General features: G+C 40.4%; 1 protein-coding gene across 4 annotated transcripts in view; it reads right to left on the minus strand.

The window, feature by feature from the left end:
• Positions 1-26,532, minus strand: part of nrp1a (neuropilin 1a) — a 184,250-nt gene that overhangs the window by 140,437 nt on the left and 17,281 nt on the right. For all 4 annotated transcript variants that reach the window (XM_048554486.2, XM_048554476.2, XM_048554466.2 and 1 more), the window contains exon 3: positions 1,553-1,734. In XM_048554486.2, the coding sequence (XP_048410443.1) occupies positions 1,553-1,734 (182 nt within the window). The remainder of the gene's footprint in view (positions 1-1,552; positions 1,735-26,532) is intronic.

Consider the following 26,532-nt stretch of genomic DNA (forward strand, 5'->3'; position numbering starts at 1 on the left):
TAAACACAATTTTCAGAAACTGTCCTTCAAATGTCCTGGAATTAAAGTCATTAACCCATTACTGACAGCAATGGGTTTATGCAAGGAATATAACAGTTCTGTTGAACTCATTAATACCGAAAATACTTTATATCAACTGGAGCAGCAAAACCTTATCAAAGACCATGCAGACATCTACATCTGTTCATGAGAAACTCCAGAACACAGAATCGTGAGGTTAATGATCTGCAAATAGAAATTAAACTATTGTTTTTCAGGTTAGAGTTAATCGAGCAGCGATTAGCTTCTGCTAACAGTGGACAAACCTTATACTAAAAGCAGCAATTGAATTCATGCCCTACATTTTTTGTCATTTTGTACACTTTGAGGCTTGGCCAGATTTCAGAAGATGGTTTAGTGCTTCAGGAAGTGAACAAAAAGAATATTGAGTCATTTCACTTGTTTGTGCTGTACATAATATGATACAACAAGCATCTTAAATATTTCCAGCAAACCAGCAGTGTCCCCTCATATGAAAAGAATTAATCTGTCTTTAAAGTACATGTTCTTTTAATCAAATACTGTTATGTACTGCATATTGATTAACTAGCATGTACCACAGACCAAGAAATTGCTTGTTGTGTTGGCAAATTTTCTCTATCTTTCCAACACAAGCTCTATGTCGTATTGAATTAATTCCCTAGGAATAGTGGGGGTAGTGTGGGGGACTATTGTAAATGCATCATTGGTACTCCTTCCATATTAAACCTGATAGTCATTGACATTATGTCATTTCTGACATTGGGTTCAGCTTCAGTATTTGCATACAAATTTAAAGTAAGTTTCAAAATACCATAAGGAGTAATCTATGTTTGACTTAACAGAATGGTAAACTGTAATGGCAACCTTTGACTAATTATGATCTTAAAGATCAAGTTATGGTACAGTTTGTCAAAGTTGCAAGGATTACATTACAAGATTGCATGATTTGTGAAGAATAATTGTGAACATTATCATTTATCAGAACGAGCTCTTGTCCTACAGGAAATGGCAGCAGTTTCTTCAGGCCTGTCAAGGTGAAGGAGAAAACTGAAAAGGGAACTGCGCCAAGACATGAAGGTTTAGCTGCATGAGTGCCCATTAAAATTCCGTGGACATTTTTGATCAATCACAGATGTAGCATGAATGGGTAAAAGCCATGGATTTGAGGCTGTTGCACATGGGGCCCACTACGAGTAATCTCATTTTGCGCTCGCTCTGCCAACAAAGCACATTACTGATTGAACAGACTGAGAATTGACCAAAAAATGACTGGAAGTTAGACTGAAAGCCAAGTCCATTAGTTTGCATTTTAATTTAGCATTTATCAGTGGAAATAGATGCCTGTCAAAAGAGACTCTTCTGGAATTAGATTTACATGCTGAAATGCACACTGCGCATGATTGTTTTCAACAATATTACAACAGTACTAATTTTGGGATAACTTTGAATCATTTAGCTCAAATGAATTGAAAACACTCAATATATCTTGCAAAACCAATGGGAATACCGCAGCAAAATCAGTGTGACCAACCTGTTTTGAAAATTTCATAACGGATGGAGAAGCCAGCTCCATGTGTTTCATAGTCGGACACAAACTTTACATATAGCAGTGGTCCTGTGGAGATTTGTGGAGAAGGGGCAATCTTCCCACAGAATTTTCCCAGGGATGGTGCTTTCTCATCTCCCCCATCTCGTACCTCCACATAGTCATATCTGAGGGAAAACACAGAGAATTGAATTAGAAGTGTCCCATAATTAATATATTCAATAATAATTCATTCTTTTTCTTGTTTTCATGCATCTAAAATAACTTGACCAAAACTGCAAAGATCCGGAAGGGTAACCCCATGTCTTTCCTCCCTTAATGCAACCTGCTAAAAGCTAAATTTATGAAGCACCAATGCTAAGTGAGATAGATTTTGAATAGTCTAAGCACCGTAACTTAAACTATACCTGACATTTTTTTTTAGCACACATTCTAGTGAGGGAAATGCCCTGTGTATTTGAATATTGAGTCATACTGAGGTTTGCAAGGTCACTGATTCCTTCAGCTGTTCTAAGTTGGGCAATAAGAGTACGTTAACAAGCCACGTCACTTGAAGTTAATGTGGAGCAGGAAGCTTGTTTAGTTTTATTTTCTTCTCTGGCCCAGAATCACTGAAGATTAAAATTTGAACATTTCACTGGCTGAGACTGGTTGTCTCTGTACAGATCAAGGTCCTGGTCTCTACAGTTCAGAATGCCAGAAAGTAGAGTCCAAGTGACAAATTTTCATATAGATTTCCATGTCACTGATTGAGATAATCTAATTAGGCCATATATAACACCAGCTATCTGTGCTCCTGCCTCAGATCATCTGCTGCAAAAACTTTCACCACCAGATTTCAATAATCCAATGCTCTGTGGCTCAGCCTCTATCCTCCATCATTCATATGCGTCATTACAAACAAAATACTGCTGTCCATATCCTTCCTCACACCATCCCATTTACCCATCTCTCTGTGCTCACTAACCTTCAGTGGCTCCTGGTCATCCAATGTCTTAGTTATAACATGTTCATCACTGCATTCAAATTCCATCATGGCTAAGCCCTTTGTGATATCTAGAATGTTCTTATGAGAATGTTGCACTCAAGTCTCATATATTCCTCATTTCCTTTGTTTCACCATTATTTGTTAAGATCACAAGAAATAGGGGCCCTCAAAATATCCCCTTTTCTCCTTTAATGTCTTCCTTAAAATATACTCCTTTAAAGAAATCATTTAGGCTTTAAATAGAAGTTTTGTTGTTATCTTAATGCATTAGGTAGGCAATTGCTTCAAAGTTATTAATTATGAAATACTTTCTGTAATTAAATTCCCAGCCATCAACTCACCAACGATGACAGGCTTATTGGGGTCACTTTGGCACTAAATTTTCAATGTTAACAGTAATAATTAAAGTAAAATTTTACAAGTCCAAATTTGACAACTGACTATAAAAGCCCTGCCTGTCTTTATTCTCACTCTGCAAAACTATGTTTTCTAAAACAGATCAATTAATAAGCACCTACATTCAGATAAGCTAAGCTCATTAAGTGTGTGTGTGTGTGTGTGTGTGTGTATTTATGTGTGGGTGTGCCTCAGTGTGATTTGTGTCTGTCTCTATATTTGCACATCCGTGAGTATTGTTTATGTATAGGTATTTGTGTGTATTTGTGCCGAATGATGGCAATAATGGGGGTCTCAGCCACCAGCTATAGAGCTGACAAGAGGCACTTCTTCCAGGAAGGGCAGCTGCATTACTCACACGCATGACAGACCAGCCATTGACCCTTCCCCAGATCAAGGACCTGGGAAGGCTGTAGTTGCTGCCAGAATCACATCCACCCAAGGTCTAGGATCCCAGGCCATAGTTGAGTTGGGTCATGGGTTGGGGATGGGAGGCATTGACAGTAAGGCCAGGGTGTGGTTCTCAGCAGACACCCTCCCTCCCCAATGCTAAGTCTCTGGATCAGACATCAAGCATCTTTAGGTGAGGGGCAGCCTGGCAGCTTACAAGCTGTCCTACACAGCTTGTGTGCTGCCCCATGGTAAGTCTTCGGTCATTCTGGGTTCATGCCAGTACCAGCACACTGGAATCTCTAAGCTGGCACTAACTGGCCACATAAGGACTGTCACAGGTGGCAGAGAATCACCAGTGACTTGAAGACAGGAATGTGGCCTGCTACCTTCCCCACCTGATCAAATACACCCCTGCCGCTGAACTGGTGTGCATATCTACTGATGTGGGTGTGTGTCTACCAGTGCAGATGTATGTCTACTGGTGTGGGTGTATATCTACTGATGTGGGTGTGTGTCTACCAGTGCAGATGTATGTCCACTGGTGTTGGGTATCTATCTACTGGCGTGAATGTGTGTCTATTGATGTAGGTCTGTGTCTACTCGTACAAGTGTGTGTCTGCTGGTGTGGGTGTGTGTTGACTGGTGTGGGTATGTGTCTCCTAGTATGACTATGTGTGTATTGGAGTAGCTATGTGTCTGCTGGTGTGGGTATGCATCTCCTAGTGTGTGACTATGTGCCAGTTGGTGTGGGTGTGTTTCTGCTGGTGCAGCTATGTGTGAGTGTGTGTGTGTATTTGTGTGTTTGTGCATTTGTATGCAAATATGAGCATTTCAACATTACTGTGCCTGTCTACATTTGTGGATTTCTGTGAATATATGTATGCTTAAGAAAAGGAACCGTTATTATCATGTTGAATTGTGAAAGACAGCTTACAAAACTGAACTCTAGGAATGCAGCCTCACCTACTGGGAGTGCTTTTTCGGCATTTGGAAATGTTTGTTCTGATCATGGTGAGTAAATGATGTGAGGGGTGCCCAAATTCCTGATATGCATTGCTGGTGGTGTGGTTCCTTGCCAGCAGCAAAATCTTCCACAAGCAACCCTCAAATATGCATGAGGGAAACAGTGCCTTTTGTAGCTTGATTATAGCGGAGTGTTGAAATTAAGCTGATGTTTTCAAGTCACATACTAACAGCTCTGAGCAATTATTGTAGTGTATTGACAGAAGGAATGGCAATGTATATACAACAGAACTGCCTGATATCACACCTGAAAAAATAGTGAAGTAGCATCCTAATGACTGTCACTTGGTACTATCTAATGTGATTAGTTTTGGTGCTATTTAGTGTCTCAGAACATTGGTGACTATTTAAAAGTCAACAACATAGTGTTAAACTGCAACACGGTGCACACTTAAACATGACCTCAGACAAATGGAGGAACATATTCAGATCTCTGCAATCATCTTCTTGGCAATTTTCAGGTATGAAAATAGAAGTACAATGTGAGAAAGATTGGAATTGAGCTGCATGGATGAGTGCTGCCCCTCTTTACTACACGGTAGTACACTAAATTGAACATAATGTAAAATGACATCAAAACGGGTTCAGTACACTAAAATAAGTAGGTGAGCACTGTCATCTTTAGAGATCATACAAAAGGCATGTGTGTCAAGGAGTGCAAGGACTGAGCTATGGAGTGCTAGATGTGGTTTCCTATGATGAAGGGAAGTCATTATATCAGATATTAAGGTATATCAGAGGGTGTGAGAATGAAATTTTATTGTTCTATATACAATGATGGATCCATGAAATTCTACCCCAAGCCTAATACACTACCCCAGGGCTCCAATGACTGGTAAACTGCACAAAATGCTTTCTCACAAAAATCTGCAAACCCTCAACCACATCAAAAACCTGTGATAGGTACTGGGTAAATAATATGTACATGATCAAAACTATTTTGGATAACACCTTTTTTTAAAAAAACTTTCTAATTAAGCTGTCCCAGGATTATTTGCTGAGACACTCGTTTAATTCCAATGCTGTAAGCAAATAGGCACATCCTGTCACATGACGTCAGATATATCAAAGCAAGTCAGTTACAGCAATTGGAAATGAAGATAAGTCAAATCAACTGAAACATGGGATATTAGCTGTCAGTGCAGTGACTGACAGTGGCAATGAGAGATGAGACTCATGCTGCAGAATACTTTGTATTAGAAGAGAGACTGGCATTTCCACAGCACCTTTTACGACCTCAGAGTATCTCAATGAACTTTACAGCCAAACAAGTGCTTTGAAGTCTAGTCACTTATAATTTAGGAAACATGTAACTCCTTAGGCTACTGCGAGGTGCCACACAGATCATTGTTATAATTGGTCAGATAATCTAATTTTGTGATATTGAGTGAGAGTTAAATATATGCCAGAATATGAAGCGTGACCCCTGCTCCGCTTCTCAAAGGGTTGTTTTATGGGAAGATTTGGCCACAGTTAAACATCATATCAGAAGAACAGACCCTCTGATGAAGCAGGATTCCCTTGTTGCTCGAGTGACGAATCAGACTTGATTTCTGTGCTCAGTTCCTCAAGTGAGACCGGACTCCAGAACCTTCTGACTCAGAGGCGGAAGTGCTACAAACAGTTGTGGTAAATGTGATGGAAGGTAAATATATAAAGTTAAACTTTCATTGGCAGAAACAGGTGATAGACGGAAGCATGTCAAATGTTGAAAACTATGAAATGTATAAATACCGGACTAATGTTTACACAAATTTGCTGCAGAGATAAATTTTAAGACTATCATATGACACTAACAATGGAATTTTATCCTTCGTTGCTGAAGGGATTGAGTTTATAAACAGGAAGGTCATGCTGCAGCTGTTTACAGTGCTGGTGAGGCCACACCTAGTGTACTCCATACAATTTTGGTCTCCTTATTTGAGAAAGGATGTACTGGCACTGGAAGGGCTGCTGAGGAGATTCACTAGGTCGAATCCAGAGTTAAGAAGGTTGGCTTATGAGGAGAGTCTGAACAGACTGGGATTACATTCATTGAAATTTAGAAGAACGAGGGAAGATCTTATGGAAATATACACAATTATGAAGGGAATAAATAAGATAGAAACAGGGAGGTTGTTTCCACTGCTAGGTGAGACTAGAACAAGAAGGCATAGCCTTAAAATTAGGGGGAGCAGATTTAAGACTGAATTGAAGAGGAAGGTCTTCACCCAAAGGGTTGTGAAACGGTGGAATTCCCTGCCTAATGAAGTGGTTGAGGCTTCCTCTTTGAAAGTTTTCAAAGCTAAGACAGATTTTTTTTTGAACAATAAAGGAATTAAGGGTTATGGAGAGAGGGTGGGTAGGTGGAACCAAGGCCATGAAAAGATCAGCATTGATCTTATAGAATGGCACAGTGTGCTCGAAGGGCCAGATGGCCTACTCCTGCTCCTGGTTCTTATGTTCTTATGTTCTGAACCCATACAAACACTTACATTAGAACCTTTGCACCATTATCAGCCATTTCTGATCTAACTTCAATAAACAATATACACCTTCACAGTACTGAGGAATAAAGTATGAACACAATGTCACATAATGAGGTGAGCAGAGATCTGGGAAAGAATTTTAGACCACCAAAGTGACAGCTTCAGATTGGATGGAATGTTAACCTAGACAAATTCTCAATCCTGGCTCCAGTCTGTCAGTTCTGGTTTTAACAAGTGATGCAAAGACAGTACCTTGTGATATTGTTACTGCAAGAAGTCCAGGTTAACGTTCTTGTGATATGGGTTCCAATCTAATAAGTGTTACAACTGAAATGGAAATTCAGTTAATCAATCAAAACACAGATCTTGACTCCTCAGATACTGAAGCAGCCCATGTCCAAATACAACCAGACCTGCACAATATCCACGTTTGGGCTGGAAAGTAGCAAGTAACATTCATAGCACAAATGTGCCATCTCTAACAAGACAGAATCTAACCATCGCTCCTTGATATTTAATTGGATTACCATCTCTAAATACCCACTTTCAACGTTGTGGGCGTTACAATCAACCAGAAACTCAAATGGATAAGCTAACACAAATACTGTGGCTACAAAAGCGACCAGAGGCTCGGCATCCTGCAGTGAATGACTCACCTTCTGTCCCCACAGGCCCTGTCCATTATCTACAAAGCACAGGTCAGGAGATGATAGAATACTCCTCACTTGCCTAGACAAGTGCAACTCCAACAACACTCAAGAAGTTTGACTGCTTTCAGGACAAAGCTGCCCAACTGATTGGCACCATGTCTACAAATATTCATTCCTCCACCACTTAGGTACAGTAGCAGCAGTGTGTACCCACCTACAAGATGCACTGTAGAAATGCACCGAAGATCCTCAGATAGCACCTTCCAAATTCACAACCACTTCCATCTAGAAGGACAAGGGCAGCAGACACATGGGAGTACCACCACCTCTCCTCCAAGTCACTCAACATCCTGACTTGGAAATATATCGCCACTCCTTTTACTGTTGCTGAGTCAAAATCCTGGAACTCTCCACCTGATATCATCATGGGTATACCTACACCGAATAAACTTCAGTAGTTCAAGTCGGAAGCTCACCACCACCTTCATAAAAATACCTAGGGATGGGTAATAAATGCTGGCCCAGGCAGTGTCACCCATATTCCATTAATGAGCAAATAAAACCTGAAAACAAGTCATACAGTCATTGAGTCATAGAGCACGGAAGCAGACCATTCAATCCAATTAGTCCCCACCGACCATGCTCCCAAACTAACCCAATCCCACCTGCCTGTGCTTGGTCCATATGCCTCCAAACCTTTCTTTTTCATCTACTTATCCGAATGTCTTTTAACCATTGTAATTGTACCTGCATCCATCACTTCCTCATTCCACACACATGAACCACTCTCTATGTGAAAAAGTTTCCCCCATGTCCTTTTTTAGTAATTCTCCTCATCTTAAAAATATGCCCCCTAGTTTTAAAATCACCCACCATAGGCGAAAAGACAACTTCCAACCACCTTTTCTATATCCTTCATAATTCTTAAAAAAAACCTCCATAAAATCAGCCCTCAACCTCCTATGCTCCCGTGAAAAATGTCCCAGCCTATCCAGTCTCTCCCAATAACTCAAACCTTCCATTCCCAGCAACATCCTGGTAAATCTTTTCTGAACCCTCTCCTTCCACAGTGCTCCAGAAGAGGTCTCACCAATGTCCTCGACATGATTTCCAACCCTATGCTCAGAGGTCTGAGCAATGAAGGCAAGCATGCCAAATGCCTTCTCAACCATCCCGTCTACACGTGATGCCAGCTTCATGTGATGAGCCTGAACCCCATGATAGCTTTAATCAATTGCCATAAGATCCATCTGGTCCATCAATGTTCTTTAGGAAAGGAAATCTGCCATCATTACCAGGGCTGGCCTACACGTGATTTGATGCCCACCGCAATATGGCTGACTCTGAACTGACCTCTGAAATGAACTAGCAAACCACTCATTCAATAGTGATTAGAGATCTGCAACAAACTCCGGCCTTGGCAGTGATGCCCACGTCCCACAGAAGAATTAAGGAACCTGTTTGCATCAACACGCTCCATACTTAACCACAATTTGAAATTTAACACTAGCCAGGTTTTCTAAGCCCCAGCACCTGATCTTCCCACCACCAGCCCCCAGGACCTGCACCTGTCACCATCTCCTTCACAAGGCCTCCTCAATCTGCCTCTGGCCTTTTATCCCTCTTGAGCTTCCCTGACAGTGCCAGCTCAACAACATAACTGCACTCTCCTGCCCTCCTCATCCCACCTCTCCATCACTTGCACCGCAACACCAGTCTCCTTGATCTTCACTGGCCTTACTCTGTTTGGCATTACCTTTGACCCAACCATCTCCCCTGCTGATGTTTCTCCCACATTTGCTAACTGCAGACATTAATCTTCCTATCCATCTCCATTCCCAGCTGCCATGATGTGTCATTAAATTCAGCTGGAACTTTGGAAAACCTGCTTCTCTGGATTTTCTGCTGTAAAACCAGCTCAGTGTTCACCTTCTGCCTCTGAGTTCATATCTAGCCCCTCATCCAGTCCTGCTCAATTTCTGATCCATGTCCTGGAGAAGCACTCATTAATTTTATTACCCAACAGAAGTGAGGATTTGTGGGGCAGATAGGAATCCGAAGGGAGACAGATCTTCCTGATTAATGTGCCCTGGTAGCTAACCACAGGGGCATTGATGACAGTAGCCTGGGAGTAGGCTGCTTGAATGCTTTTTCAGCAGGCAAGGTGTGAAGGACAAATATGCAGAAAGATTGGGAATGATATATAATGCAAACAAAGCTCCTTTTTCAGAAACACTTTCTCAGACCATTTTATAAGTGGTATAACTATGCCAGTCTTGAAGAAAATGTTTGATAATATTTACAACCCAGTTAAAAGCAACAATGGTGGTATCTCCCAATTTAAAACAGCAAAATTTATTTTGACAAAATTCGCTTCCACGATGATAATAGATAACTATTGTTCAGAAATACAAAATGTAAATGTTCCTATCCTGCAAATAGCAAAGGTCATGGACAAAGCTATATTATTTTTGATAATGATTCCACGGTGGTCAATTTACTCAGTGTGCAGGCTGTTTTTTGATTAATGAGAGTTCTTTGCCTTTGGTGCACTTACAAGAATATACAAGGTGACTCCAAGAACATAGTTAGAGGTCACAAGCATTACGTCCAATGCAACAGTGAATGGTTGTTTAGAGTACATCTGCAATAATGGCACTGAAGCACTTGATAATTATCATAATGGACGACTAAGTGTGCCTGTCAGTTATGGAGCGCACGTGTTGGAGTGCTGGTTGAAGGAATCGGGTGTAGGAATACTGGCAAATCACTTCATGTGATTATTGATAGTTGCAGTGAAATGCACAGATGCCTTCTACACTTCTGAAGGGGTGACTCCATACAGGCAACCGGTCCAACAGACATGACAGACGATTGCAAGAAACAGAGTTCCATGCCAGGCAATGAAGATGAGTGTCAGTTCTCTTACATGGCTTTTCAAGGTCTGTCAATTATCTTGCAATGTTTCAGATGGTTAACCATGGAGGCTGCAAGTGTCAGCATATTTGAATACTTGCACAAAATAAAAGCAAGCCCAATTTCAGCCATGAACATGCTGAAAATGGAGCATGAAACGACAGGTAATGAGAATATATCGTAATGTTACAACAGGTTACACAATCACACACCCAAAGTGACAGCAGGGAAATAAATTTCATGAAGCTTCCTTAATATCCTTGAATCATTAATATTCTTAAACTTTAAAATGCTTGCTCTGAATTTTCTCATTGCAGCTAGCAAGGTATTTGGCCTCTTATTTTGTTATGCCAGCAAGGTTTAGACTGAGTGGCCTTCCATTCTCCATGTAAAAGAACGTTACCATTTCTTTTCTTCATGGAGAATGACATTCAGCAGATTCCAATGGGAAAGAGCTGCTTGCAGTATGCGGTATCTGAAAATGTGGACCTAAATAGAGACCACAAGCTGGGAAGCCGAGCAGGAATTGGGAATGCCGAAGATACTAAGATTGCATTACTTCGGGTATATGCACAGATTATTACACATGACTAAATTCAAAGCTTATGATTTGTCGTCATGGCAATAATATTTATTAACACTGCTCTTCAGCTGATTCTGTGCTGTACCTCATCAGTCGCCTGTTACATGCTCCACACAATATTCAGCTCCATTGGGTTCAATTGAATTGAATATCAGGTGGAGCATATAATGGCCAGCAAAAGCAATTTTGCTTGCATTACATCCCCCACCAAGTCTAATTTCACACCACAGAAATCCATAGGAATGAACTTATTTCTTCAGTAATGAGACACTTATTACAGCACTTTACCTCAGCCACACCAGTTGAAGCAAGCACTGGACTGATATTATGCATGACTTTGAGGAGGAAACTAATCATGGATGAGGCAAATTAACTTATGAAGAAAAGCTATTGACTGTGTGAGTAGAGGTTTTATGCATATCCTGCTGAATTAACTTCATGGATTTGACCTGAAGGAGTCACTGATGAAAGAGCGAGTACAACTTGATTGGCAACTTGTGAACAAACGCACTTACCTCAACAAATAACAGAAGCTATTCTGAGACAAATGCAGACTATGAGTGAGCTACACACAATGCTATGAAATCTCAAGGTTGGCAACTGAGCTTCAAACCCCAAATCCATCAAGACTACCATTATTACTAAGGGCAAAGTGCCCTCCTCATTGTACTTATCTCAGTCTCTATCACTAACAGTGGACCCTAAACTTAACTATTCCAATGCCCTACTTCCCCAATACCACTTGCCACAAACAGTGAAGTCAATATACCAATGTATGATTTGATTGGCCATCACCTTCTCGAAGTCAATAGCAGTAAATGCTGGTCCTGCATCTCACATCTCTGGAATCAAGAAAGCCCTTAGATCATGTCAATTAGCTTAGGCTTTCCTTAAGGTATGATACAGCGCACAGTATCAACTTATTAATAGGACATATAGTACAGGAGCAAGGAAGTCATGTTCAGCTTCTATATAACACCTATTAGACCTTAGCTGGCCTTAGTTTGTGTCTAGTTCTGGGTGCCGCATTGTAGGAAAGATGCAAATGCAATTTGAGACAGTGCAGAAGCAGTTTACAAGGATAGTTCCAGGAATGAAAAATGTCAGTTGTGAGCAAAGTGAGGAAAAGCTTTTTCACTCAGATTAGACTATGGAGTGCACTTCCTGGAAGTGTGCTGAAGGCAGCTTCAATTGACATTGAAGAAGGTATTGGGTGATTATATGGATGAAAATAACATGCTAAAATATAGGGGGAAAGCAGGAGATTGTTACACGGTACTTATGCTCATCTAATGAGCTGGTACAGGCATGATGGACTGAATAGCCTCTTTCTGCATCATAACGTTTCTGTGGTTCTTTGATATTTGATTGAATCTTCCAAGAGTGTTAAGGACAGCAACACTAGCCACTTTTCTGGTATTCAGCCCTTGTATTCATACCTGGATTAGAGCAGTCTGGAGGTCTGATTCTGGCAGTCATCACACAGATTGCGAGAGAACAGGTTCTTAATGAGTAGGTGTCACTTGATAACAGCTCCGAGGATTCTATTATTTCACTGAAGACTTGAATGCATCTAAGAGGTCAGCTATTGGCTGATGGCATTTACCCTTTTTTTCATAAATTGGTTATACTCAGGCAATTCTTCATTTTATTGTATAAGTGCCAATTTCACAGTATTACTGAAATAACTCCGGAAGCAGGAAACTGCGGAACACTGACCTTCAGCACCACTAACACAATATTGTTGGAATTCATACCCTTGTTGATGCCAATACCACTTTTACTGCGGAGCAAGCTAAATGAGTGAAATGCTGGGATGACAGTAGGTTTATCCACTCTGCATTTTTGACTGAAAACTCTTGCAAATGCTTTCAGCTCGACAGGCTTCAATGTAGCTAAGATGTGGAGTATTCATGGATTCTTCAGTGGTCATCCGTGACAAATTTTCCCAAAATGCAACCATTGTACCTGATCTTGCACTTATCTTAATTTCTCACCACTCAATCCTTGGCTCCCTGTATTCTGCCATAAACTTGCCATTTCCTTTTCATCTCTACACAGCCGTCAGTCTCCTCCTTGCACCTTTCAGCATCTGAGGGTGGATTTCTGTATCGTCTCCATTCCCTCCTATCTTTCAAATGCCTTAAGTCTTCTATTACCTTGGCTCCATTCACTGGGTCCTAATTCATACTGGAAATAGAATAAATACACTACTTAACAGAATGTGCAAGTTTCAGTGACAGTGACCTTAAACTAATGCTGAACAGACTGCAGCATTGCACATCTGTTATTAATCCTCAGAATGCAATGTCAAATCTTTATGCTGTACCCTCACTGACAGATGTTTACAAAACATGTACTTATTTGAATAAAAACTTATGTAGAATAACATGTGAATATGAAGCTGCTTAAATAACTTGCTATTCATCTCCTCTTCTAAAAATAATCTTTGAATATCTTACTTGTGATAGCAAACCTTCTCAACAACATAATACCAGCTTTATTCCCTTTCAACCACAGCAGTATGACTATCACTTGACAACAAAAGAAGTTTTTAAACAAACAGAACATAAAGCTAATGGATTAATTGTAGTTGATGAAATGAAACAGAACTGGTACGTGAAGGTTGTTACCCAACTTCAGTAAAAATGCGAGTGATTTCTATGCTGGCTAATTTCAGCCCTACGTAAAAAGAACTACAACCCAAAAGTTTTGTTACTAAAATCAACTCACTATTTGTTCTGTATGATAACAAGTAGCTTCTGGTCTGTTTAAGGTTGTAATTCAATCTCTGCCTTTTTGCTGACCTTCATAAAATTGCTTGAGCTTTGCTCTCAGGGTTTATGATGTCATCGGAACTGCTTGATTGAATTACTGTCTTGTAACTCAGTGCCAGCCATCTATTATCCTGTGTGTAACAGTGGGGTGACTGTGCACACTTTCTGATTCCAACAGTTTAGTTTATTAAGTGCTCAAAACTAGCCATAGTAAAGAATGCACTTTCGACAGTCTGGAATTCTAAAACAAGAATGCAGTTTCCCTCTAACTGAAGTTTTAAACAATAGCTTACAGCTACTTTACTCATTGCTGATGATTAATCGCACTTAATAGAACAATAACAACCCAATTATACACAGTCATGTTAGATACCTGCTGAGTTGCTATGGAGAATGTTTCTTCACTTTTCACAAAGATACTGCCATACAAATCAAAATTTAGATACAAGAATAGACTAACACAATAAAGTGCTGTGTATAAAGATAACATTTCAGAAACTGAACAATACTCATTCATGACACTGAATACACAATGAACTCCCAACGTTAGCCATTCAAGGGAACTTTCTTGTCAGGAGAGAAGGAACATGACAAAGTGAAACTTAGTGTCCTAATTTATGTTATTCTTTCAATGTTTTCCAAAGACTGGCCATGTAAGAAAAAGTATTCATCTCGCCTTTGCTTCTTTTCCCAATTACTTTAAATCTGAGCTCCCTCATTCTTGGTCTTTTCACAATGGAGAACAGTTTCTCCCCAACTGCTCTACCCCAACTCTTCATGATTTCCATTATCTCTTCAAATGTCATCACAGTCCTTTCTCCAAGGAAAGCAGTCCCAATTTCTCCAAGCTCTCTTCATTACTGAAGTTACTCATTTTTGTATTTCTTTCATGGGACATGGGCATCACTTGCTCTGCCAAGACTTATTATCCATCCTGCAAAAAGTCCCAGTGAATTGAGTCCTTAAACTGCTACAGTCCTGGGTGTAGGGACAAGCATAGTGCTATCAAAAAGGGAATTTCAGGATTTTGAACCAACAGCAGTGAAGATATGGTGAAATTCATGTCAGTATGGTGTGTGGCTTGAAAAATAACTTACAGCTGATGGGGAATCCCACGCATCTGCTGACAGTGACATTCTAGGTGGTAGAAGTCACAGGTTTGAAAGGTGCTGTTGAAGGTGTTTTTGAGAGTTACTGCACGCAACTGTGCATCTTATAACTACAACACGCACTACCACAATGCATAGGTTATGAAGGTAATGAATATTGATGGTGATGGATGGGGTGAGCACCAAGTGGGATGTTTGTCTTGAACAGTATTAATTTCTTAAGAATTGTTAGAGTTGCACCTCTCCTGACAAGTGAAGATTATTCCATCACAACCCTGACTTATGCCTTTAAATGATGGACAGTCTATGGGAAACACAGGGAGTGAGTTCCTTGCTTCAGGATTACTAGTCTCTGAACTGATATTATAGCACAATAATTATATGGCTAGTCCAATTTAGTTTCTGGCCAATGGTAACCATGACAATGTTGGTAGTGAGTGATCCAGCAATGGAAATGCCATGCATGTCAGGGGGTGATGGTTGTTTTCCCTCTTGGCAGAGACAGCCATTGTTTGGCACTTTTGTGAATAATACTTATCACTTGTCAGCTCAAGCTATGATGTTCTCCAAGTAATACTGTATTTGGATATGAACTCCTTCAATATCTGAGGATTTGCAAATGGTGCTGAACTTTGTTCAATCATCAGTGAGTATCTTCATTTCTGATCTTCTTGATGGAGCAGCTTAAGATAGTTGGGTCTAGAACACTACCCTGAGGTACTCCTGCAGAGATATTCTGGAGCTGAGGTGACTGCCCTCCAACAAATGCAATCTTCTTCCTACTTGTCAGGCATAACACCATCCAGAAGAGAGTTTTTGCCTGATTCTCAGGGACTCCGGTTTTGCTACGCTCCTTGATGCCAAGCCCGGTCAAATGCAGCCTTGATTCAAGGACAGTCACTTTTGACTCATCTCTTGAAATCAGCTCCCTTCTCCATGTGTGAATCAAGACTTTGATGAAGTCGGGAGTTGAGTGGCCCTAAAAGAATCCAAACTGAACATCAATGAACAGATTGTTCCTTTACATGTGCCATTTGTCACTGTACCGAAGACTTGCACTCCAGAACTGACCATATACTGAGCCAAGCTCTTCCAGTCCAGCGACAAGACAGGCATCTTCCTGACCATGTGGAATGTTGTTCAGGGATACTCTATGCACAAGAAGCAGGACAAATCCAACCTGACTACTATTGAGGGCCCCTTCCAACGCTTTGCTCTTGATCAAGAGCAAACTAAAAGAATAATAATTAGCTGGTTGGATATTTCCTGCCATTTGTGGAGAGGACATACCCAGGCAATTTTAGTACATTGTTCAGTAGATCATTGTTCAGTAGCTTAGCTAGAAGCACAGCTAATTCTGAAGCATACATTTTTCGTACTATTACCAGAATGTTGTCAGGGCTCATACCCATTTCCTGATATTGTGTGGAGTGAAGGCTGACATCTATGATGCTGGGGGCCTTATGGAAGGCCTAGTCAATTAATACTTCTAAGGCTAAGGTAAAAAGATTCTTGACTAACACAATAGGTGGAGGTTATCGGGATAGGTGGAATTGAAGCTACAGTCAAATAAGGCATAATCTATTGGGAGTGACACAAAGAGCTCAAAGGGTGAAATGGCCTACTCCTGCTCCTAATTCATATGCTTGTAAGAAAACAGCTCACTCCCATCTCAATATTCGAATTTCCCTTCAGTCCATCTCCCTATCCCTCTCTCCTAACCCTTCCTCCACACCTTAGTGTTTCCCTCTACCCCCTCCTAACTGTGTCCTTCCAGTTCTCTTTTCCTATCTGTCTGTCTTGCTCCAATTATGCACTCTGTTGCCTAAATCCACCAGAACTGAATACTGCACTCAGGCCTGACTCCACATGTTGACAACCACAGGAGACTGAAACATGTTATGAGTATATATGTCATTCTCCCTGTATACATCATGCTTGTGCTATATTCTGAGTATCTGATGGCAAGATGTTGAAAGACTTATTGAAAAATTGATGTACTATTCATTATCGTCAGTAACTAAACAAATTGGAATAGCCTTGGTTTCACTGATGAGAGCAAAGTTTCATAATCCATGGGTGTGATTCTCCCATTTTTAGTCAAACGATGGGAGTGAGCATATTAGGTAGCAACTGCCAGGCCACCCACACTCTGAGATAACTCACCCAATCCCACAGCAATCAGCTTATTAATACAGAATGACAGGCAGGCATAGGCATATTTCCATATGAGCTTCCTACTCTTCAGGGTGAGAAGGGGCATGATTTTTAACCTTTTTGTTGTGGGGCAGGGTCCTGTCCAGGATGGGGGGTGATCAGAGACAAAGGCAGGAGGTGACTTTCCGACACCAAGCTGGGGCGATGCAAAGCCTCCCCAGCCACCAAGCCAACAGGTAAGTCAGCTTTGTTTCGCAGTCATGGAACAAACCACTTTTCTAACGGCAGCAACAAAAACAAAGTTTGCTGGAAAAGCTCAGCAGGTCTGGCAGCATATGTGAAGGGAAAAAAGAGAGTTAAAGTTTCGGGTCCGGTGACCCTTCCTCAGAATTGATGGTAACTGGGAAAATGTCAATTTATATGGAGAAAACAGGGAGCTGGGTGGGGTAGGGAGTAAACAATAAGATGGAGCTCAAAGAGAGAGAAAGACAGTTGGACAGACAAAGGAGTTGCTAACGATCAGGCTGGGAGGGTGAATAGTTGTTAATGGGGACTGTTAGTGACTGACAGCAGAAGGTGTGTAATGGCAGGCTCTGTGGTAACAAGACCTGTTGTGTGGGGTGGGGAGAGCTGGGATATGGGAGAGTTTAGGCCCTAAAATTATGGAACTCAATATTGAGTCCAGAGGGCTGTAGGGTCCCCAAGCAGCTTGCGTTGGGCTTCGTTGGAACACAGCAACAAGCCACAGACAGAGATATTGGTCAGGAGCAGGGTGGTGCATTAAAGTGGCTTTTCTAACCTGCCAGCAGGAAAACTAATTGGGGAGGTAGTGAGGAGAAGCCCTCGACTGGCCATTATTTGACCACTTCAGGACCTCAAACGGTAGCAGGCACAGAAAGTCCTCAGAGCCACTTCTCACCTAGAAACGAATTGGTGAGTTGGTGAGAAGAAAGCCCAGAACCCACTAGCACCACATTACCCCTTCTGGGCACCTCCTTGGCTATGTCTGGAGGGGAATGTCCACCATGGACTTCTCACTCTGCATTGCCCACAAAGAATGAAAAAAAATTAAGTGCCAGAATTGAGAAATACTTTTATACGGTACCTGAATTGCTGTAAATATCACCAAATTGTTTCAAAAAACACAGGCAGAGCAGGAACATTTATTGGCCTATCCTGCCTCGAAAGGCAACGGACAGCGTCACTTAATAATTCAACTGTGGTCCACTCACTTGACATTTTACTACTTTTTTGATCTTATTCTTTTCTATTTTTTGCGCTATTTGCCTCCACAGGGTGCCCTGCCCTGCAGGGTAAAGGTCAGGCATTGCTGCTAATAGTTTTTAAACCCGCACAACAGCATTCAAATGAAAAGTCAGTAGGGGACCCAGGTGCTGACGGAAATACAAAGGGTATGGAAAACTTCTTTAATTGATGTGGTCTAATCCATAAAGTCAGGCCAAGAAGTCAAAAGGCTTTCAGAATCCTATTGGAACATATTTCTGATCTGTCACCATTGCACAATAGCAATGCAGCTAATCATTAAAACAGCGAGCAACAGTTAAATTGGCAATGTGGATTTCACTGCAAAGCCAGACTATATATTCCAGTTATGCTACAGTTAAAATTCCATGCTGGAGTGGCAAAAATATCTTGACGAATACCTACAGAGAATAAAAATAGGAAAACCCTCAAAATAAAAAATCTACTCATCTAAAAACTAACCTGAGTTGTAAGATCACCCACAACCCCAGCTTCAATGTTACCATAAAAGTACTGCCTGACACTTTGCTATTGCAGCATATTTTTCATTCATTGATGTTAGCTTTGCAAAAGAAGTAAGTTTCCTGGAGTATTTTTTTTTGCTTTGAATGCCAGAAAGTTGGATTAATTATATCTGCTCACAATACAGCCTTTTTGCAATATCACTGTTTCCACATCTAGATTAGTCCAGGAATGCAATTCTCAAGGTCCGTGAAGATTGGTCGTGTATTGGATTTTCACATCATCCCTTCTACCAGAATGAATGTACAAGTGACACAAAACAGAAACTGCTGGAGAAACTCAGCAGGTCTGACAGCATCTGTGGAGAGAAAGCACAGTTAATTTTTGAGTCATGTGACCTTTCCAGTGACACAGTTCTGAAGAAAGGTCACTGGACTCAAAATGTTGACTCTGCTTTCTCTCCACAGACGCTGCCCAACCTGCCGAATTTCTCCAGCAACTTCTTTTAAATTCAGATCTCGAGCTCCGCAGTTCTTTGTTTCATTTTAGCAATTTAAGTTGGGAGGACAAGAAATAGATTGTGGGGCTTGGAGGAGTGCAGTTGTGATGGTGGCAGACAGGTTACAAATGAAGTCAATATGATAATAAAGGTATTGCCATTCAGCAGTGCTGTATTTAATTACTGCTGATATGTAGACTGAAGATTCACAAAAAGTAATCTGACACTGTTAGCAATTCCTAACTGCCATCATCAGCAATATAAATGGGATGATTAAATAAATAATAGTTTAATAGTACTGCAATTATCATCTGGTAAAAAGCATTGGTTTAGCTTGATGGAAGATTAATTTTGAGAGAAAGTCAAGTATAACAACAGATTGCATACCTAAGCTAAGTACTTACAGGAGAGCAATGATTCTTCATAGATATTTCCTTAAGTGGATGAGATAAATTTATACAGAACATAAGAAATAGGAGCAGGAGTAAATTATTTAGTCCAATGCGTCTGCTCTGCCATTGCATGAGATCATGGTTCAACTTATTGTAGTTTTAATTCCACTTTCCTGTCTGCCTCCCATGGCCCTGACACTCCTAGAGATGAGAAATCTGTTTAACTCAGTGTTGAATATATTCAATAACTATATTCCAGCCTACACTGTGCTCTGGGAAGGAGGATACCAAAGTCTAATGATCCTTAGAGAAAAAATTCCTTCACACCTCCATCCTTAATGAGGAAATTTTCGACTAATATTTCAAAACTTATCAAATGGTGCCCCCTTAATCTCTAGTCCCTTCATATCCTCTCGGTATATATCCTGTCAGCCCTCTCAGAATCTTCTATGTTTCTTTTAGATCAACTTTCATTCTTTTAAACTACCATGTGCAGAGAACTAAACCTGCTTAATGTTTCCTTTTTTTCCAGAAGATCATCTCAAAAGTAAAGTTTTGTCAGACAGCAAAAAGAAGCCACTAGAAAATAACTGAAATACAATTATTTTATTACCCATCCCTTTCTGAAAACTTCAAACACCAGTACTCCAATACATTCCATTATTTTACTGTTGTAATCAGTAGTTTTCTGCTTCTTCTACCAGTGCACTGATTACATAGCAGGTCTGTTGAGCCAGTTATTAATTCTCCCTAACATTCCTGTTCATGATTACAGCTACTGCACACACAATACAATATTAATATCCTTACCTCAAAAAGAAAAAACATTTATAAAGCACATGTGGATACAACCTTTTACATCTCCCTTAAATAAATTATTCCAAGGCACTTCATGGTGGTGAGAGGATTAAAATGGACTCTGAGCCAAAGAAGGTTACCCAAAAGCAAGTAAAGAACTGGGCTTTAGGGGAGGTGCTGCAATGAAGACGTTTAGAGTGAGTACAGTAGTTCTTGAGTTTGGATAACTGAAGGCACAGCTACCAGCGGTGGTGAGACGGGAGGAAGCGGAGGATTCACAACGAGCATAAATTGGAAGAACAGGATGCTTGAAATGAGATTTGTAAGATGCACAGAAAGGGAGTGACAAACAAAGTGATAGTGGAACATAAATCTTGATCCTACCAACCTATTTATGCTTTTGACTTTTCAAACTCAACGTGTCAAACATCCTCCTGACTAATCCCAATCCTACATGAACTCCAATTTGTCTAAATTATTTAAAGGTGACTTTTCATTGGAATTCCTGGTCATGAAATGTTAACTCTGTTTCTCCCTGAAAGTGGGAGTAATTTTCATAAACTTTCTTTCTGATTTCCAGAATTCACAGTACTATGTTTTTCCAAATTATTTACTTTATGGAGAGGACCAAATGGAAAATAAGAAAGCGTACACACAATGTGAATCATTCGGCATTGATCATGGAACAGAAAAATAAAAGCTTCATGTCACAGCGGAATTAGAAACAGAAAAGGCAGGAGATTGGCATTGGGTAATGATGTTCAGGTGAACAGCCAATGCAAACACAATTGGCTACAATGTCTCCTTCTGCATTTTAAGACTTTTATATTTCTGTGATTAAGTTGAAAAAAGTAACAGCCATTCTTATACAGAAACCAAGACCTCATGCACATTTATTAAAGGCATTAATGCATTTACCTGAAGAAAAGATTTTAGTATTAGAAATATCATTGAATCACAGGGTCAGAGAATCACACAATACAGATAAGGCCCTTTGGCCCCATCAAGTCTGCACTGATTCAGTCGCTCTAAACCAACACTAGTCCCACTTTCCAGAACTTGGCCCATAACCTTGAATGTTATGATATTTCAAGTTTCCATCATTTTTAAACATTGTGACAATTTGCACCTCCACTCCCCTCCCACGTAGTTCATTCCAGATTCCTGCCATCCTCTGGGTGAATTTTCTTTTCCTCAAAACCCCTCTAAACCTCCGGCCTTTCAACTTAAAAGTGTGCCCCTTTGTTATTGACCTCTCATCTAAGAGGGACAGCTGCTTGCTATCCATCTTGTCCATGCCCCTCATAATTTCATACACCTCAATCAGATCTCCTCTCAGCCCTCTCTGCCCTAAAGAAAACAACCTGAGCTTATCCAGCTGTTTTCACAGCTAAACCGATTCATCTCAGGTTACATTCTGGTGAATCTCCTCCAGTGCAATCATGTCCTTACAATAGTGCAGTGACCAGAACTCCACATCTCTTTCATGACCTTCCCGCTCTTATGGTGAAATACTGAAGTTGCTACGATGGTCCAAAATGCTGAAAGATATTTATCTCCCCTCCCAGTGCACGGAAACACAAAAACAAAAATGAGGAAAAGTTAGTCAGCCTAGGAACTCAGCCTTTCTGTCAATCCATGCACAAGCATACACTCATTCATTCTCTACTGTAATGTCCTGCAGGAGATCAAAGGTATAGCTATCATTTCCGGGACAAGAAAAGTGTAAGGCTCATTGTGCCACCAATGAGCATAGGGCAAAACCTCTAGCATTAGAGTCGACTCTATTCACTTGTTCAGTGCCATTCCACCGGTAGCAGTCCCACAGCAATGCTCCTAGCAAACAGAGCTCAAATGCCATTACAACAGTGCTATCACTTGTGTGCTTTTCTCTGATTTGGCTCATACTACCTCCTGTCTTCATTCTAATGCTCATCAGTTTATAATAAACTCCTAAAACAGTATATACAGAAATGAGTTCACCTTTTTCACTGTACTTCTATGTCATCCTTACACTCATGTGTTGCAATTGGATTATTGTTGATACTGTCACATTTCTTTCCTCTCCACTCTGTCGCACTTTAAAATTTACAGTTTTAACAAAGTTCTTAGTTACCTATACTCCTTTGGTTTGGTGCCAATTCTTTTTGGGTTTCACTCCAGTTGAAGTGCCCTGAGACATTTTGCTATTAAAAATGGTGTATACAGGCAAGTTGCTGTTGTTGTCTTTGAATAATTAATTGTGAGTTTCAATTGTATATCATTTATAAACAAAGCTGCTTGAAAGTTTCTGGAAAACTATGTCAAAAAAAAAGTTAGATGCCTCCCTCTTTCTGCATCAAGTCATGAGTTTTACCCCTTTACAATGCACAAGTGCTGCAGGATTTGTTAGTTTTTAGTGATTTTCAGAACCAAGGACATAATCCCCAAATACTTTTCTGTTTCAACAAGTTGATACTGTTTAAAAGGCAAAATATTCTCTCTGCTTCATTCTATTGCTGGAATACCCTCGATGCTTTCTTTCATTGTTTGCAGACTTCTACCAGAAAGCCCTGACAGAAAGTGAAATAATTTAATCAGGAGGATTTTTTGACAGATTTTAGCACATAAAGACTTGGAAATGTTTAGAGCTACATTTCCTTACATGTGACAGTGCTCGCATAGAGCAGCCAGCTGTTTGCATTTTTTTCTGTGCAGGTTGATAGCTTGCAATAATGATTATCATCAATATCATTAAGAGCCAATTCAACTGATGAAAAAAAAGGCTGAGACAATTTGAAAATCAGCCAAATCCCAAATTGATACTGAAGGTAATTTTGAATGGGTAGCATTGGTGCTGGCTTCCACAAGAAACACTTGCGTCTGTTGCTATAGTGTGGAGCTGGAAGAACACAGCAGGCCAGGCTGCATCAGAGGAGCAGGAAAGCTGACCTATCAGGTTGAGACCTTTTTGAAGAAGGTCCCACCCCGAAACATTAGCTTTTCTGCTCCTCTGATGCTGCCTGGCCTGCTGTGTTCTTCTAGCTCCGCACTGCTTAGTCTCTGACTCCAGCATCAGCAGTTCTTACTACTTCTTGCATCTGTTGAAATGCTTTCCAGTGTAGTATTGATTATATCTATAAGCAACGTTTAAAACACAACAGTTGAAAAACTGGAGAAGACATTACAACTGCACAAACAATACAACTGTATCAGATAATAATCAATTATCTTCACCTCTCTTTAAGTGCAACATCTGAAATTTCTCCCTAACATATGCACGTAATTATGTACACAATCAGTAACTGGCTCCATTGTACCACTAGACATTAGGCTGACAATGTCACTTACTTTAAAATACTATCTTTTCCAAATACCTCCTTCAACAGTGTAGGAATGGACAACAGCTAGAGGACTGTATGCACTTCTGGTCACCGCCCTGTTGGAAGTCTGTCGTTGCACTGGAGAGAGTGCAGAGGAGATTCATCAGGATGTTGCTGGGATGGAGCTATGAAGGCAGGCTGGATAAATTTGGGATAACAAAGTGTGGAGCTAGATGAACACAGCAGGCCAAGCAGCATCTCAGGAACACAAAAGCTGACATTTCAGGCCTAGATCATGATGGGTCTAGGTCCGAAACGTCAACTTTTGTGCTCCTGAGATGCTGCTTGGCCTGCTGTGTTCATCCAGCTTCACACTTTGTTATCTTGGATTCTCCAGCATCTGCAGTTCCCATCGTCACTGGATAAATTTGGGTTGTTTTCTTTGGAGCAGAGAAGGTTGATTTAGGATTATGTAGGGCATTGACAGGGCAAATAGAAAGCAGTTGTTCCCCTTAGCTGAAGAGTCAATAGGAAGCGGAAGTAATTTTAAATTAAAAGGCAGGAGGTTTACAGACGAATTGAGTAAAATCGTTTTCACTCAGAGTGTGGTAGGGACCTGAAATGCACTGCCTGGGAGGGGAGTTGAGCTAGGAAGCCTCATAATCTTTAAAAAGAATTTGGATGAGCATGTGAAATGTCACAACACTCAAGACTATGGCTTTTATGCAGGAAAGCAGGACTAGTACAGATAGTAGTAAATTTCTGGCCATGCAGATGTGATGGGCCAAAGGGCCTTTTCTCTACTTATGGTTCTATGAAAAATTGTGTACTCAATCAGCACTGCTCGAAAAAAACATATCCACAGTAGATTCTCAGAGACACTCTCACTTCACGGTCGTAGATTTATCAACAGTATGGCCTGAAGACGTTTCTTGTATTTCTAATAAAGTAATGGCTGTGGAATACAAGCAATTCTGAGGAAATGCCTGGCTGTTTCCTTAATATAGAGTTGCCATAAGCAGCGGTGCAGCGTTATATGACATTGTGCATTACCAAGTGGACGAGACGCTTTCAGAGAGCTGCTGGATAACATATAACTCTTCCAGATAGCTTGTCTTATTCTGCAGTTTGTTAAGGTTGAACTTGATTGACCTTTCTCCCCCCATAATGAAAGTTCTTTTATACAAAGGAGTATGCTTGCAACAGCATCACAAATTTCTTTGTGAAGATTTTCTAGATTCACTGCTGCTAGCGAACTTTCAAATACACTCTAAAGGCTGTGTGTACTGAACAGCTGTACGCCTATTGACTGCAGAGTTCTTAATATTTAGACAACAGTAATTGTTGCTCAAGTGTGAAACTTAACAATATGTAGGCTCAAATGCCAGATGAGCACCAGCTAGGAACCAGTTAATTGGCCTTTTCTCAAATGGTGCACCTAAGAAACGATGCAAATGTTTTGTACTTTGACAAAATCTATGTCATTCCCAACAACTTGAAGTCTAGTATCTCCGCCCCATTGTGCTGCCTGTCTGGAAGACCTCTAACATCATTTTTGAAACACATTACAGCCATTACCGGTACTGAAATGTTTATTATGGGTCTGATGAGTAGTAATAACACCCTTAGGGATGGAAACGCCTTAATGACCAAAGTAGATGATGTTATTTATTATCCTCCTCAATACTATCTTTGTTATTTTCTCTACTCTATGATTTTATTGGGGAGGTGTGCAAGATTATTTGGAAGCATTCACCTTGTCACAGTCGAACTTTGCTGCATTTTGTTTCACTGCCTTTCCCCCATATTTCACACAAATTAGATCTTTCGATCTCTCGAAGCAGATCGCTGATCAATTGTGCATAGTTAAGTTAATTACTGACCCTGGCATGATTTATGAATGCATCAGTCCAAATTATTCTTTGACCACATAATCTAGTTAAAAGTAATTTCTACTCAACTCATTGGCAAATCAAGAAATTTCAGACAACTTCTAAGTGGGAGATAATGAAAAATAAATGGCAGCCCAGCAGAATATTGGATGGCAGACTGTTAGCTCTTCCAAGGGATGCTGCCATAGATTTCATTACTAGCTGATCTGCTGTTCAATTTTACCATCCAAAAAATGTTATACCATTTTCTAAAATGATTCATTTAAAAGAATCATCTTCACATTAGCCAAAACAAATCAACAGTTATTCAGCCTCATCTTTATTTATCAAAGTTATGTTAATTGAAACGCAAGATAATATTAGCATTGGAAGCTCGAGTTCATCCAAAACTCGGCTCTTCATATCATAACGCATATCAATTCCATTCATCCACCACCCTTGGTGCTCACTAACTTGTATCAACTCCTGGTCTGGTAAGGCTTCAACTTTAAAGATCTCACTTGTGTTTTCAAATCCCTCCGTCACCTCACCCCACCGTATCATTGTAGTTTTCCTCAGGCCTATAACCCTGCAAGATCTCTGAGCTCCTCCATCCTAGCCTCTTATGTATTCTCAATTTGTGGCATCTCACTTTGAGTGGTTATGTCCTTAGCTACCTACCCAATAAGCTCCAGAATTCCCTCAAGTCCTTCAGCTTCTCTCAACCTCTTGCTTATGTAAGATTCTATTTACAAGGTACATATACAAGTGTGTTTTTTTCTGGACAACTCTATTAAAGTCTTCTATTGTGATTTAGCATCAACTTTTGTTTGATAACGCAAAGTGTTACATAAATTCAAGGTATTACTGTTGCAATTATGTTTCAGCCTCTGATTTGAGGCAATGGATGGGACATTC

Source organism: Stegostoma tigrinum, chromosome 2 (assembly GCF_030684315.1).
Source record: "Stegostoma tigrinum isolate sSteTig4 chromosome 2, sSteTig4.hap1, whole genome shotgun sequence".
Lineage (NCBI taxonomy): Eukaryota > Metazoa > Chordata > Chondrichthyes > Orectolobiformes > Stegostomatidae > Stegostoma > Stegostoma tigrinum.